The sequence below is a fragment of the Crinia signifera genome, chromosome 4 (genome assembly GCF_055691185.1).
Source record: "Crinia signifera chromosome 4, ASM5569118v1, whole genome shotgun sequence".
NCBI lineage: Eukaryota > Metazoa > Chordata > Amphibia > Anura > Myobatrachidae > Crinia > Crinia signifera.
Genome location: NC_139220.1, coordinates 186,089,129 through 186,106,654, shown reverse-complemented (window position 1 = coordinate 186,106,654; position 17,526 = coordinate 186,089,129). Strand labels below are relative to the sequence as shown.

General features: G+C 43.0%; 1 protein-coding gene across 6 annotated transcripts in view; it reads left to right on the top strand.

Annotated features, from left to right (window-relative positions):
* SHANK3 (SH3 and multiple ankyrin repeat domains 3) overlaps nt 1-17,526 on the top strand; it is a 284,352-nt gene that overhangs the window by 156,319 nt on the left and 110,507 nt on the right. For all 6 annotated transcript variants that reach the window (XM_083183197.1, XM_083183195.1, XM_083183196.1 and 3 more), the window contains exons 10-12: nt 4,172-4,249; nt 10,801-10,867; nt 11,001-11,334. In XM_083183197.1, coding sequence (XP_083039323.1) covers nt 4,172-4,249; nt 10,801-10,867; nt 11,001-11,334 — 479 coding nt within the window. The remainder of the gene's footprint in view (nt 1-4,171; nt 4,250-10,800; nt 10,868-11,000; nt 11,335-17,526) is intronic.

The window sequence follows — 17,526 nt, the reverse complement described above, 5'->3', positions numbered from 1 at the left end:
CAGCTTCTATATAGACCATTGCAACTTCTCAAATTACATTTAACCCCTTCATGACAGAGCCAGTTTTTGCCTTCCTGACAGAGCCCTTTTTTTCAAATCTGGCATGTATCACTTAAGTGGGGATAACTTTTTTTTGCTTTTACTTATCCCAGTGATTTTGAGATTGTTTTCTCGTGACACATTGTACTTCAAGTTAGTGGTAAATTTTCGTCGATACAGTCTGTGATTTTTTGTGAAAAATACCAAAATGTCGTAAAAAAATGGAAAATTTTGCGATTTGCAAAATGTTAAATTTTCTGCTTGTGAGACAAATAATCTTACCACTCAAAATAGTGAATAACTAACATAGACCATATGTCTACTTTATGTTGCCATCATTATTTCAACCTCATTTTCATTTTTTTGGACACCAGGGAGGCTTCAAATATGAATAGCAAATTCTCAAATTTTCAAGAAAATTTCAAACTCTGATTTTTTTAGGGACCAGGTCAGTTATGATGTGACTTTGAGTGACTTGTATGTGAGACACCCCCATAAATGATGCCATTTCAAAAACTGCACCCCTCACAGTATTCAAAACAGCATTTTGGAAGTTTGTTAACCCTTTAGGTGTTTCACAGGAATTAAAAGAAAGTGTAGGTGAAATTTCAAAATTTCATTTTTTTTGCAGATTTGCAATTTTAATACATTTTTCTAAGGAACACAGTAGATTTTACTAGAGAAATGTGACTAAAAATTGATTCCCCCAATTCTTTGGTTTTCATAAATATCCTATATGTGGCCCTAGTGTGCACGGTGACCAAACCACAGGCTTCATAATAGAAGGAGCACCTACTTGATTTTGGAGCCTCCTTTTTATGAGATTATTTTTTAGGCACCATGTAGGTTTCTAGGCACCATAAGATGCTAAAATTTAGGAACCCCCCCACAAGTGACCCCATTTTGCAAACTACACCCCTCAGGGAATTCATCTAGGGGTATAGTGTACATTTCAAACCCCCAGGGGTTTCACCAATTGTGGTACAACTGGGCAGTGAAAATGAAAAAAATTAATTTTTCATTTTCACAGCTCAGTTGTATCTAAATTGGTGAAACCCCGGGGGGTTTGAAATGTACACTATACCCCTTGATGAATTCCCTGAAGGGTGTAGTTTGCAAAATGGGGTCACTTGTGGGGGGGTTCCACTGTATGGGTGTTTCGGGGGTCATTCAACCAGAATCTGTGCTGCAAAATCCAAAAATCACTCCTTCCCTTCTGAGTCCTGCCATGCACCCAACTGGTATTTTTTGGTCACACGTGAGGCATTGCCGTACTCGGGAGAAATTGGGGCACAGATTTTGGGGTGCTTTGTCTCCTTCATTCCTTGTGAAAATGAAACATTTTGAGCCAGATCTGCATTTTTGTGTAAAAAAATGTAATTTTTTACAGAAAAATGCAGTTCTGGCTCAAAATTTTTTATTTTCACAAGGAATGAAGGAGACAAAGCACCCCAAAATCTGTGCCCCAATTTCTCCCGAGTACGGCAATGCCTCACGTGTGACCAAAAAATACCAGTTGGGTGCATGGCAGGACTCAGAAGGGAAGGAGTGATTTTTGGTGGTGGAACGAATGGTGGGTGCTATGTCGCATTAGCAAGACCCCCGAAGCACCAATACAGTGGAACCCCCCCACAAGTGACCCCATTTTAGTCACCAGCTTTGGGAGGGGGGCTGGTGCTGCGGCTGGCGGGGGGGTGGGAGGGGTGCTGGCGCTGCGGCAGCCGGGTGGGTGGGAGGGAGGGGGGCTGCCGGGTGGGAGGGGGGGGGGGCTGGCGATCGGTGGTAATCGGTGCGGTATATACACACACACACACACACACATATATATATGTGTATATATATATATATATATATATATACATATATATATATATACACACACATATATATATATATATGTGTATATATATATATAAATATATTTTTCAGTGCATATGTTTATTTTTTTACTTTTTATGCAGCTTGATGCTGCTGCTGCTGCTGCGGGGGGGAGGGGGGAGGAGGGCAGCGCTGCGTGCGCTCCAGACGCTCCGGGGGAGCCGGTGGAGCCGCTGCTGCTGCCGGGTGAGTGCCCGGCGGGTTCGAGGGGGGGCTGCACATCGGTGGTGATCGGTGCTGTACTTGACAGCACCGATCACCAGTGAATCCCTGTGTTACCGAGCGGCTTAGCCGCCGGTAACACAGGAAACGCTGTGAATGGCTGTTCAGATTTGAACAGCCAATCACAGCGATCGCCGACCGGGGGGGGCACCCCTGCCCCCCCTGGGCGGCGAGGGGGGATGTCTGCTGTCAGGCACAGCAGACATCACCTAACTGTCACTGCGTCTCTAGACGCAGTGACAGTTAGAAGTCATGACGTATATATACGTCATGTGTCGGGAAGTACTTCCCGACCATGACGTATATATACGTCAAATGTCGTGAAGGGGTTAAATAAACTATTTATTTATTAAATGTTTCTTATAAATTGCTAAAAATTCTGTTGCTTTTTACAATTGGAAACAACAGTGATAAAACATAACCGGGTAATAACAGACAATCATAGAGGTAGGAAGGCCCTATAATCCATCCCTCTCTCTTTCTCTCTCTCTCTCTCTCTCGCTCTATACATATATATATTAAAAAGAAAGATGAGAGCGCTCCATAGTGCAATATCAAAAAGAAACTTTTATTTTAAAAACAAAGTTTTTCCAGTAAAAACAGGTATAAAGTGACGTACCACAGCAAGCGGTATCACCACCGCAAGATAATCGCATAAGCTCGTGTCTCAAACATATGAAATGTAGGAGCGGTTACACTCGGGATTCCCCGCGTCTTGACACGTCTGGTGGATGGACTGCAACACCAGGCCACGCCCCAACGTGTTTCGTAATCACGTACTTCGTCAGAGGGCTGGTCTGGCGTTGGTCAGATTCCTCTTTTAAAGCCCGTGGCTGTCTCTCAGCTGAAATCCATCAGATAATTTAAACCTACTATGCGGTAATCTTGACAGCAGCGGCCTCCAAAACTGCTCTAACACCAATATATACTAGCGACAATAAATTCTCATAATAGACAGTACAATAGTTTTCTTTTTGATATTACACTATGGAGCGCTCTCATCTTTCTTTTTAGTGTCTTTACACCTGTGGAATTCAGGTGATCGAGAGCTGCCGGGACAAAATAAAGATCCTTTGGTGCATGATAAACTGGAAACGGGACTTTTTATACAAACAACCCCTCTTGTGTGTGGATAATCACAGTAGTATCCACTGTTCAAGGGTCTTTCAAAATTTGCGCACTTATTTCCTTTGTTTTATATATATATATAAATAAAAGGTTAACTGCTCCTCACCTCTATGAGGTGAAGTACCGCCACTGACCACTAGAGACCACTCCATAGACTGGACTATTGAAAGCAATACTTACAGGGGCACTGATTGGTTTTACACATGCTTGACATGGAGAGAGGGATCTGTAAAGTCAGAGATTGGAGGTAGGAGCAGATAGGGACTGGGGGTGGGGTGTAGAGATTGTGGGATAAAAACAGTCGCAGCTCAAAGTGAAGTGCCATCATTTTGACAGGGTTTAACTAGTGTATATATATATATATATATATATATATATATATATATATATATATAATGTTATAAGAATTGTATTCGTATAAACACACATATAAGTATATATATATATATATATATATATATATATATATATATGTACGTGAGCTTTATTTGATCAGTAAAATTCTGTTACTTTGTGCTCATTGGTGCGTCTTTTCTACTCTTTTTGCATATATATATATATATATATATATATATATATATATATATATATATACTTATATGTGTGTTTATACGAATACAATTCTTATAACATTGGATTTATAATGCTCCACAAGTGGTGTGCAGCCCTTACTGTACATATACAACATATCATTATAGTAAACTAACCATACAGCCTCACCAAGCACGAACTTCCTATTAGTGCTTCTTCCTCCTACGTCCCAACGTGCACCTATCATCTGCCCTCCCCCCCCCCCCATATGGGATCATGGAATATTCTATTTTCGCATATGGGAGACTGAACCTGTAGTATATGTTTGTCCAGTATTTTTGCACTCAGCGCTGTTTCCCTTTGTCCCTAACAGGAGAGCTGTGCTCGGGTTCTTCTATTCCGTGGAGCAAGTAAAGAGATTAGGAACTTCAACAACCAAACGGCGTTCCAAGTAAGGAATCATTCGTATTCAGTTCTCACGCAAGCAATGATTTATATAGTGAATGTGGTCTGTTTACTCTCTGCAGATACACTGCAGTGCAATTCGTTAATGATAGCTGCCATTATACATTAATGTGCAGTATCAGTGCTGTATTTTATTATTGTTTGCAATGGAAAAATAGTCATTAGAAAACATTCTCGTTTAATTATAAAGTAGGTTTAATGCTGTTGGAAAAAAGCCATCTTGCCTTTGCTCAATGAAAATTGGAGAGTAACTACACAAATAAAAGTCTTTGCAGGTTATTACATGGTGGTTTATTGCCTTAAAATTGGAATATTTAGCAATTATACTAGCAACCTCCCAGACCATTGCCAACATCTCACTGCTACAATGTTACAAATAAACAAACTGTTCTTCTAAACAGCTTAAAAATGAGAACATCTGTTTGCTTGTCTGATTGAGATAAACTTGGAAACCACTGAACCGATGCCGCTTTCACAATTGTATAGGTCATTTTCCTGCACAGATTTTAGGCTAAGTATCATCACTTCCAGCTGTCACCAAAACTTCATCATAAAGCCACTGCTGTATCACTCCACAACTGTCAACACTTGCATCATTCACAGAAACACAAATTACAGAAAAGAAGCACATCCGCATGTCAGTAGCATGCCTTACTGACAGCAGCACATCACTGCCTCACTGACAGCAGCACATCTCTGACAGCAGCACACCACTGCCCCAGTGACAGTAGTACATCACTGCCTCACTGACAGCGGCCTATCAATGCCTCACTGACTGCAGCACATCAACCTCTCACTGACAGCAGCAATGACAGCAGCACATCAATGACATAAGCTTATCACTGCCACACTGACAGGAGCACATCCCTGCCTACTGACAGTAAACCATCACTGCCTCACTGTCAGCAGCACATCACTTTATCACTGTCAGCAGCACATCCGTGTCTCCCAGAGAGCAGCACATCAAAGCCTTATTGACAGCAGTAGACTCCCGCCTCACTGAGCACATCCCTGTCCCACTGACAGCAGAACATCACTGACATAAACTCATCATTGTCTCCCTGACACCAGCACATGCCTGCCTTTACTAACAGCAGCACAGCACAACCTTAATGACAGCTATGCATCCTTGCCTCACTGACAGCGGTCCAGGAATGTGTTGCTGTCAGTAGCCCATTGCTGACTCACTGGCAGCAGCCTATCCATGCCTTACTGACAGCAGCACATAACCTCTCACTGACAGCAGCAATGACAGCAGCACATCACTGACATAAGCAGTCTTGCAGCCCATAGGTAAAAACCGCCACTGGATTTACCATATCTAATGCTGTGTACACACGGGGGCGATAGGGGCTGAAATCGCTGGGAATATGGTCGCTGAGCGACCATATTGCCAGTGATTGGAGTGTGCACCAGCGATAAATCGCCGGGTGCGCGCTCCCGTTTTCAGCCCCTGAATGGTCGCTGGTCGGAGGAACATGCTCCTCCGACCAGCGACATCCCCTGCCTCTTCACCCAGCAGTGTTTAAATTTTCATCTGTGACCATCTCTGGTCGCAGATGAAAACGGGACACGGGGCAATATGATTGCTGAGCAATATATTGCTAGCAATATATTGCCAGCGATCATATTGCCCCGTGTGTACGCACCTTAATTGGAGCTTGGTACTGCAGCTAATTGGTTTCAGAGAAATAAAATAAAGCTGCTAGACTAGTCCAGCCAATTACCTGACTTGAATCCAATTGAAAATCTATGAAAAGTACTAAAGGTCAGAGTTCATAGAAGAGGCGCACGGGACCTTCAAGATTTGAAGATTTATTGTTTGTGTGAAAGAATGAGCCAATACCACACCTGAGCAATGCATGCGACTAGTTTCTTCATACAGGAGGTCACTTAACCCTTTGAGTGCCAAGTGAATTTGACAAAACAGGCGTGACAATTGCCAAGCAAACATTTTTATGCATCATAATGGCCTGTAATGTTTACTTTATATAGGAAATAATATCTTTTTTTTTTGTTACACAACTTTTTTACTTAAATTTATATAACAAATGTGAGCGACGCTGGCATTTTTAGCAGATATTTTGAACATCTCTCACAGAGATGTTGGCACTCAAAGGGTTTAAGCTGTCATTACCAAGAAAGGCTTTTTGTACAAAGTACTAAATACATTTCAGTAAGCGGGTTCCATCCTTTTTGACTGTGTCACTTCATTCGGTTTTATGGCTTTGATTTCTTTGCATACGTGGATTGCATGGGTTGTCGCTGACATTTGGTGAAAATGGCATTACAATAGCCCCATTAAAAATGTATTGACTGAGATGTGAATGAAATCTCCTATACATTGCTATTATACCTAAGTGCAGATAGAGCTTGTGTAGTAAATTGTTGTTGTGGTGTACATGGAGTGTGAGGGTAACCCTGCAGGTTGTTACAAGGACAACAGCGCTGTCCCAGTGATGAGGAGATAATCTGCGTCTATCTAGATGATCCTGTATAAATCTGGATTACTGTCAGTCTGGTGTCAGAGCCCCTCCCACACTGTAACCATCTGCTGGAGCACAACCTCATATATGACATGTACTGTTTACATACGTGTCACAGCTTAATGTGAACAATATTTCATTATCAGTTTAACATATCATATTCTTTGGTACAGAGTTTTGCATGGATACAAAGCAGTATGAGCATAGAAGGGTACTGGTAGGAAGAGAGGTAAATTGATATTATTCAAAAACACATATCGTTGGACTTGATTCACACCTGATCACACGGCTGCTAATTTGCAGTGGCAAGAGGTCAGGTAAATGCCGCCCCACTACAGTGAAACCCTGGCTGTAAGTTAATTCTATGTGCGAATAGATGTGTACAGCTGCAAATCTATTCAAAGCCATGCAAATATGTCCAAAACCATTCATAAGCCACTCAGCATCAAATGATTTTGCCATTGGTCACCACTGATCGCAGGCTCTGAGTAGGCAGGGATTTAAGGTCCATACACACTGGGTGATTATGCCCAGCGTGTATGGATAGCGATGATCGCTGTCATCACTGGGGGGGAAAGCCGCTCAGTGCATACACACTGAGCGGCTTTCCTTCTGCCCGGCGCAGTCAACGTGTGTATGGGCCGTTACTCAGGGGCTGCGATTAAATCAGCCTGACGTCACACACCCTCCCCTACAATTCTTGGGCCCACCTATGCTTTCCATAGCCATGCTTTCCTATATTTACATTGTTAACAACTGCTAGTTACGTGCTTAAACATGAATATTCTACCACAGTGTCTTTCCTCAAACATGTGCCCTTTATTCACATCCATTTATTCCAGCCCTGTTTGTCTCCCCCTGCACTGCCTAGCTTACTGTTCTCCATGGACTTATCTATTTTCCATCTGAAATAGAACTCACATCTTAGTAAATGTCCCCCTCAGATTGCCGATCACCTGCATGTGAAAGTCCTGTTCCTCTACACCAGTCTTTCCGAACCACGGTCCTCAAGGCACACCAACAGTGCAGGCTTGGTAGATATCCAGGCTTGAGCACAGGTGATTTAATTAGTACCTGGGTGATTCTGATTAAACCATCTGTGCTGAAGCCTGGATATCACTAAAACCTGCACTGTTGGTGTGCCTTGAGGACCGTGGTTGGGAAAGCCTGGTCTGAGATTCCTTTCTGGTCTGGCTCAGAAACACTGTTTTAGAAGGGTTAGTATAGGTGTATATAATTTAGCAGATATTTGAAGTCCATCCTTCTTAGATGGACAAAACCATGTGCACTGCAGGTGGGGCAGATGTAAAATGTGCAGAGAGAATTAGATTTGGGTGAGTTATTTTGTTTCTGTGCAGGGAAAATACTGACTGCTTTATTTTTACACTGCAATATAGATCTCACTTTGAAGTAAAACCCCACCCAAATCTAACTCTCTGCACAATTAACATCTGCCCCACCTGCAGTGCACATGGTGTTGTCCATGTAAGAAGGACTTTGCCAGAAAGAGTGAACTAGAATAAGGCCCAGGTTTCCTCTGCTTTTGGTATTTGTCTTATGTTTCTAACATTAATTGTGTCCCCATAATAAATGTACAAGGTTCCTAACTGTACCATCCACACCTACAACGGGCATTTCACACGTACTTCTGGTTATCCTCCTTTCATTCTGTTTGATCTATACAATGAATAACTTACCTTAGGACAGTTAATATGAAATGAATATGTGCAGTAAGAGACAAGGAGATGAATGATAACTGTTTAGCAGGATGTTCAGTATTGTTTTTCTACCGTGGAGATTTTTTCTGAAGCTCTCTGATAAAAACTTGCAGAATGTTGAATAGAAATGTTTTATATCTTAATGTAATGTAAAAAAAACTCATTGCGAAGTGTTACTGTATGGTTTCAATAAAGTGATTAGATGACCCCTGTAGGCGGAACTTGCACATTGCAATCATTATAGCTGTACAAAGTAGTAATACAATGAGCTATGCATATCTAGAAAGCAGCAATCTCCACTATTTCTCTACAACAACATCAATATACCTAGAAATGTTATCAGCGCTGTCTGATATAGAAAAAAATCCTGATGTTTGATAAACTTGGATCTTAACATGTGAGCGGCTGCTTTAGTATAATGATCACTTTCGGCAGATTTGAAATTGTTCTCAGCTATTTTTGGTTCTTTCTGTTACCCCTTAAAAATAGAAACGTTGGTCCGACCCAGGTGATTGGACACGGGTTTCAAACCATGACAGAGCGGTTTTAAACCCAGTTCACAGTTTGTGGCAGACCTTCCGGCACTTGGTGGCTCAAGCTCAGTTGAGCCACCTTTCCATAGGCGTTTAATGGGAGTCAAATCATGTAATAAATTGCATGCCCTTTTTGACCTGAAATCGGCTGATGGAATGAGGAATGAGATATCTGGGGGTATATGAACTGACAGATCACACATCTCATTGTGATAAATCGCATGTGTTTAAAAACCCATGCGATCACACATGCAATGCGATAAATATTATGTGCAGCACATTATATCTTGAGATGGGAGATTCGACTTGCATCGCCTCGGGTGAAACATGTGATTTGTCGCTGCAACTTTTTTTGAAATAGCATGATTGTACCCGCACCATAAGGCCAGTGGGACTGATTCAGACCTGTTGGAAAGGCTGCAATTTTTGCAGTTGAATAAAACCATGCTGCACTGCAGTTGGGCCAAATGTAACGTGCAGAGAGAGATTTGGGTGAGATGTTTTCAAATTAAAATCTAAATTGCAATGTAAGAATAAGCAGCCAGTATTTACCCTGCACAGAAACAAAATCATTCCCATAAATCTAAGGCTATGTGCACATTAGAATGATGGGATATAAGTTATTGTACACAATTTCCCTTGCTCTCCCAGACATCTTTGATCTTATGTACATTATATGATGTGACATAAAATCATAAGACCATAATATGTGATTAGCATCACCCAATATCTCACCAACAACACGGGAGTGCGCATCTTACCACACATTGGGGCTGATTCAGACCTTTTCGTACATGAATTAACAGAAGAAAAATAATCTGATGGTGAGTAACCATTGAATTACTTTTTCGTGCAGACACAAGCTCACATTGTAGCATGGGGATTCAGGCAGCGGTTTGGTGGGGGCATAATATACGCAGCCTAGGGAGCAGGTCTGAATTACTTCTGTTATGTGTACACATTATACAATATCGTGCTGAACTGATCTAAATCATAACAATCGTGTATATCTGCCCCACCTGCAGTGCAGCATAGTTTTGCCCATCTGTAAAAATGGCAGCCTTGCTAAGAAGGTCTGAATTAGGCCCAGAGTCCAAACCATGTTTTCAGATAATGACTTGTTATATAGCATGTGTCCTTTCTTCTTTTGGTCTGGAAGTAAGATCACACAAATGGTCAAGACATAGTCTTAGTTGGTACTAGAGTATCATTTGTCTCCCAGACAATCCTAAAGCTAATCTATTTATATGTGTTTCCTATGGGCTTTTGTATTTGTACATGGCTTTATTTAGCTTCAGTTGTAATTTTGAAAAGCTTTTCAAAACTACAACTGCCAGTGGTAGCCGTGGGGGAGGGCGCTCAGCACAGGGCAAGGCCTCCATGCAAACTAGTTCCCTCCCCGCAATTTTGCCACACATTTTCTGGTTCCATCGCTATACAGCAAAATGTATTAAGTGTAGCCCATGGCTACCTGCACCTGCCACATCCTGCCCGGCAAATGATTCAGACACACTTTTATTGTCTGGCCCGCGCCCCTGCAATGCTGAGATGATTCCCCTACATGCCGCGTTGTGGCACCTCGTTGTCCCTGATACTGCTGTTGCATTTTTCCCGCAGTTCCAGGACTTGCTTTGGCACATACGCGCATGTGCAGTTTGACAAAAATTGCAGAATACCGATTTATTCCTAATTTGCACTTCTTACTTAATTAGGCTCACTGTTCCATGCCTTTTTATTTTTAGTCTTTTGTGTTTTATCTAAACCAAATCTGTTTGTTTCTTTCGCTTTCTTTCATTATAGGTTGCTATTATTGCAGGAAATTTCGAACTTGCCGAAATTATCAAAACTCACAAAGAATCCGACATTGGTAAGTTACAAAAACATACCAACAGTCATACTAATAATGCAGAATACTTTGTTCCCTTTCCCATCCATTGCACTTGTACTTTGTCTTAATGACTAGTCTTGGCCACTTTCTTGCTCTCTCTGTCTCTTACAAGTGCCTTTTCGGGAGACTCCAAGTTACACGAAGCGCCGACGTGTTGTGAGCTGTGTTGGTCTTTCATCCCCTCGCTTTCTGCAACGCTCCGCCAGTGATAACAACCTGAATTCAGATGGGGCTCATTACTCCCCAGTGCCATCGCTTCGTGGTCTACCCTCACAACTGCTCTCCCAGGGGCCGGACACTTCTGGAGGAATGGTTATAGGCGATAGCAGCCTAGCAAGCACTGCCAGTTCCCGGAGTACACACAGCCGCTCTCCCTCATTACATCGGGCAAGAGATGAAAGGAATGGTGAAAGTCACACTCTGCGAAGGGGAAGAGGAAAGAGCAGGTAAAACACACAATGTATGTTTAGAATACACTATTGTATGCACACATGTGTACACTATGGTTCCTGCTGATGTCTGGGGTCATGTAATTAGAATAACTCTCCAAAGCCAAGTAGCCTTAGATCTACTATCAATCTTAATGTGATCTTCATGCTTTTTCTTTTTTCTTCCTCAAATTGGATGTCAAAGTAATAAATCAGGTCAACGCACAGAATCCTTCAATGTTAGGACTTCACATCTCCTTCATTAAATGTAGCCTGATTTTTTTTTCTTTTACTGCATACTTATTTTATGATCTTCATTCAACTCTTGCGGCTATATTACCAGGCAATGTAACACATAATAAGGCTGCATTAGAACCATAACATTTTGGGGTTTTCTGACTTGAAGTACTGCACTTGGTTTTTCTAATTTCAATTGTTGCTTGCAGTAATAGTTTATATTCCTAGAATAAGATAATTTCCCAGTATTGAATAAGACTGTCTCATGCAACAAGGGGGATTTAAGGTCCAATGTGAGCAGACAAACGGACCGAACCGGAATGCAAGCAATACCGGTTACAGACACATAGTCAAGCAGGGCCAGTAGGCGGAAGGGGACTTGTGCAGTTTCGCGGCGCCACCCGATATCGCATGTAATTCGATGTGCGATGCGATTTAGTACCTGTTCATACCCCCACTATACACTATGGCGTGGCCCGAAACATGGCGAGGGGAAACGGATTACTTGACATGTATTCACTGAGCCCGAAGTGTGGTGAGGGGCCATGGAATACATGTCAAGTAATCAGTGTCCACTCGCCACGCTTCGGGCTCGGTGGCTCGCTGCGCCCGCCACACTATATAAAATCAACTCCATGCCGTAGTGGATAGTGGGGGTATGAACGGGTACTAAATCGCATCGCACATCGAATCGCATGCGATTTACTGGAGCCATGAAACTACACAAGTACCGGCGGAAGTAATCGCTAATAGAGACACAGTACCAGTAAACAAACAGGCAAGCAGACAGACAGGCTCCAGTAGCAGAGTAGCCACTAGTAGCGACAAAGACAGTACATATATTCTATAGCTGAATAGACTCTACTAGCGACACACAGACATTCAGCAGGACCAGACTGTGGGGCAGTTCTTTTTACATACAGACAAATAGGTGAAAACACAGGTACGTAAACACAAGCCCTTAACAGCCAGTATAGGTTGGATCACCCAGGATCAGGCAATTGCAGGGATATAGCAAGCTTAGCGCATATCAGGGTACGCAGACTAGTCAGGATTAGATAGGATCATGGTTAGTCAGGAAAGATGTAGTATGATCTGCTGCAATAGCTAGAAGCAAGCACTATAACCAGCACAGAACTTAGGACAGGCTGGGTAATATAGGGAACAATATCCAATCAGAACAGCTGGAATGGACAACCCCCATAAATTAGGAAAGTCACTGCAGGTGAGCAGCCTGACACACACAAGGCAGAGTGCTAATTGCCTTATTACGTGACAGGTGAACTGCACACAGAAAAAATACAGGCTGCATTTACACAGACTCGCCAGAGGCGGCTTGTAACGCCTTTAGAACAGACTTTGGAACAGGTGTACCAGTGGGATCAGTATAAGTGACAGTAGAACAAACTCTAATAAATGTTGGATTCTAGGATTCTTTTACATTTTTGAAAGCTATTGGAGAGCCTGACCAGGCGTGGTAGGTTATTCTATAAGTGGTTGGCAACAGGACTCATAGGTAGATCTAACAGTGTGTGAGGAAGAATATTTCCAGATTAAGTTTTAGTTGCATTAAAGGTGTTGAAGACTTTGTAGGTAATTACAAGTCATTTCACCTGGCTACTGGAATTATGGATCACATCAGATACTGGAAGTAGAGGGAAGGCTATGCCAGAGGTACAGATATTAGCCACAAGCAGTCAGTTGGGATTTAGGTGACATGACTGATTCCCATACGACTGTGCCATCCTGCTTTGCCCTTGGTGTTTAAAGGAGAAATTAATTCTACACATGTGCAAAAAGGATTTCCTCCTGCTCACCTGTCCCCCTGCAGTGATGCTGCGGTCTGTGACTGTCAATATTAATGGCCAAAATCATGCCCCAGAATGTTGTGCATATGAGCTGAGAACACAAGTGCAAGGACTTAATTCTCCTCTCCCAACCACTATTTGGCTGATATCTGCAGAGCTGAGCTGTAGCTGGGAACAGATGATCATTCCCCACTGACCTGATGGTCATTCCCTCCTGACTGATGCTCAGCTGTGGAAGATTGGTAATGCCCCATGCATACAGGAGCTCTCTATTGTTACTGGGTGCGGGAGTGTAGCAAATTTTTTTTTTTTAAATTGACACTGGGGCATGTAGGATTTTTAAAAATTGTAAAAATATGACATTGATCACTGAACAAGCAACTTCTTACCCTAGGGTGTGGAGGATACACAAATGTGGATTTTTTACCACTTGGGTGAGCGGACAGGGACCTGTTACCGGCGGTAGTTACATGCAGCATAAAATGGCTAATATCTTGATTTTAGCCCAATGTTAATACCGGACTATGCTTTCATAGCCTGTTTTTGCCATACAGTAAATGATCCGTTGTCAGCAGACAACACATGGGATCTGGGATAAGTTACCGATACAATGTTATTGATACAAAAACAGGACTCCTGGGGCTGCTTCTCTGGAAATATTGTAGCATAATCCCCAATAAATGATGGCATTGAAGGATCAGCATGCCGCATTGGGGTTTATAGGGGTTTATAGGGCTAAGACACCCTTAAGTTATTATTTTGTTTATTTAATATTGTGATTAATTTAAAAAATATATTTTTTTCTAGGCCCATTTCACTTTTTTTATACTATAGGTAGAAAGTAATCATATAAAGAACTGTGTCTTGATGACCAGTACAGTGTAAATTATGCAGTGCAAGATGTTGGTCAAAAGCAGCATTAAGTCTAGGAGGATGAGTGTAGACCGGTTGGTTTCTTTAGAAGTGGAATGATGAAAGTGTTTTCTAGTGAAAAGAGACAGGATGATGATTGGCTAGAAATGTGCATGCAGTGGGGGAATGAGGAAAGAAGGAGAAGAATTGTTTGGTGTGTGGAGTTTAGAATCATTTACCTTCTTGTCAAATGGGGATGGCATTGGTACCTGGATTTGCAGTAGATGGCAAAGCTGTAGAGGAAGGTGGAGGTTCTGGGCGGGATGTATTAATATACATGGCCGCCCTTCGCCTGCCAGCCGCCACGATGCTACCGCATATGTAGTAACATATGCGGCTAGCATCGGGTTGCGGTGACGGAGACCCCCGCGATACCTGTAATGTGGTGTGCGGGGGTCTCCGTCACATCCCGGCGGCTTTCAGTGTCCCCCTGCGTCTGCTCCTCCCCCCTGCAGCCGGATGTCCTCTGCTGGGGGAGGAGGAGATCGATGGAGGACGGGAGGGGGGGGGTCGCACGGACGGCAGGCGGCGATAGAAGCCCATAGGCTTCTATAGGGTATTGCCACCCAGAGGGTGGCGATACCCTGCCAAGTGGAGACGGGGTGGATGGCTAATGGTACATAGGAACCCCCGTTTTACCGCATTTTCCCTTTAGTAGATCCCGCCCTCTTCTGGGGTAGATTTATTATAGCGGCGCTAAGAGCTATAACAGCTAATGACGCTAATGAGGCGAAGCAGGAGGGGACACCAAACAAGCTCTACTAAGATCTTGCCGCCGAAGCAGGGGAGCGCTAACTCCCCCCTCCGGCGATGTCCCCTCCCCTCTTCCTCCCGGCAGGCTGGACTGCGCATGCACGGGATCTCGCTACTCACGCCGCTATAATAAATCTACCCCAGAGCCAGCAGCAGGGACAGCGCTGTCCCTGCTGTAGGCATAGGCTATCGCCGCCTGCAGCTGTCGAAGTGGATAGCTGCAGGCGGCTGAACGGTCAGCATCGGAACGGTCAGCGATGCTGACCGTTCATAAATCAGGCAGGAGGCAGGGGCGCAGCACGAAATATCGTAGCTGCGCTATGCCTCCTGCCCCACACCGCCGCCAATAAAGTACCCGGCCAGCAGGTGTGATAGATTAAGGCACGGGGATAGCGCATATTCCCCTGATCGTTAGTTAATAAATCTACCCCTCTGAGAGGCCAGGTGAGGATGCATCGGGGCATGTGAAGCTATTTACTGTAGTTAAGCACTTCATCTACACACTTTAACAACATGTCAACATGGAAAGGCTCGACATGAAAAAGGTCGACCAGTTTGCCATGTTTGTTTTTCTTTAAAAAAGGGTGTTTTATACTTTACTATCCATGTTGACATGGAGCTAAATTGTTACAGTGCGCCGCGCGTAGCGTGGCACCGTGCCCAAAGCATGGCGAGCAAAGTGAGCCATGCGAGGGGACGCGGTACACTTATACAGTGTACATGTCGACCTATGTCAACATAGACACCCAAAAAAATGTAGACCTTTTTCATGTTAACCTAATGTTTGTGTTGAACTTTTGACCATGTTGACCTAATGTATGTCGACATTTTTATGTGTTGACCAATAGTGGTAGACCTATTGACTGTCGACCTTATTGCTGTCAGCCTTATGACCCATACCCTTATGTTTAAAAATGGTGTATATAGTGTCTGAAGTATCTGCTCACAGGCACTATTAGGAGGCGCAACTGTGTCCAGTTCAATAATTATTCAATTCAAATTCTTATCAACAATAATATGAATTTATTTTTCTTTTTTTAAGTTTTTTGCTTTCTTTCGTCATGCGAAGGTCCGGGTCAAATATGCATATGAATTTATTTTATTAAAAATTATTTCATCAAAATAATTTCATTTGAAGTGCATTTCATAGTAATTCATACATATTAGACATAACAAGACATACAACATATAACACATATAGCTGGCATATAACTGTTATTCAGAGGCTGGAAAATGGCTCAAAATACTAGGCATGTATCGTTAAATGTTAAATGTTCATGCCAATGATCCTTATAATTACCAGTCCCGCATGTAGGATATAAAACTCCCTCCTGTGGCTGTATATTGCAATGTCCTGGGTCTTTATATTCCCAGCTGGGTTTAATGTCCAGGTGTTACCAGAGATACGCTCCGAATGGTTTTTGATGGGAATAGTTTTTAGCCACAGAAGGTTTATAAGTTACCACCAATAAAATGAACACTTTGCGAGGCAGGCTAGTGTGTTGCCAGGGAAGGGGGGCACAGGTTTAGGCACTAGAAAGAGGATGTAGAATTAGGTTGTGGGAGGGGGCTCTAAAAAGGGAGGGTTAGGGATAGTTTGTGGGGTGGGTGGGATAGGTTTAGATGGTGTGATTTGGTGGTTCGATTTAGGCACTAGTAGGGAGAGTTAGGCTTTGGGAGGGGGGTTAGGCTGCTTCAAGAGAGGGTTAGGGTGAGGGGGTAAGGGCAGAGGGTTAGGCCACTTATGGAGCCCCTGTCGGGATTCTCTATATCGGGATACTTTCGACCACCGGCATCCCGACTGCCGGTATATCATAGGCATTCCGGCAAAGACAACAGGAGAGTATAGTTTGGAGTATAGTAGGGGTCAGATAAAGTCTATTCTAAAGCTAAATGTGCCTTTCAGTGCGGGTAGAGCACGTTGATATGGAAAAGGTGGAAAGTTTGTAAATGGTTAGTGGATTTATCTAGGAGGTCGGGGGAAGACATAACACAATACCAATAAGATATAGCACCATAAGAAGAGGTGGGGATGTGAGGAGAAGAGCCGGGGTAGCACCTATTGTTTGCAGATAATGTCTAAGTTGAAGGTAATAAAACAAGGCTTGTGCCCTAAACCAAACAGGGCATTGATAAGGAAAAGGAGGTTGGAGAAAATATGTCTGCCAAAGTTGTCATAATCATAAGGGAATGGGTCATAAGGTTGACAGCAATAAGGTCAACAGTCAATCGGTCGACCACTATTGGTCGACTGAGCCAGTAGGAGGCACAGAGGTGCAGTAGCAGCTTATGTATAGCTTTGAGATAAATATTTCTGGCAGGGAAAGTGAAATTAAAATGTAGCTGGGGCTTGGCATTCCATACTGACATTGTATCTAAGACTGTTAAAGGAAGCAAATAATGCCTCAGAGGAGGCCGGCTAGGAGACCAGAGAAGACCTGGTAAAGGACAGCCAGAAGTGAGAGCACACTCTAGGTCCACCTAAAGCTTTGAGTAGGGA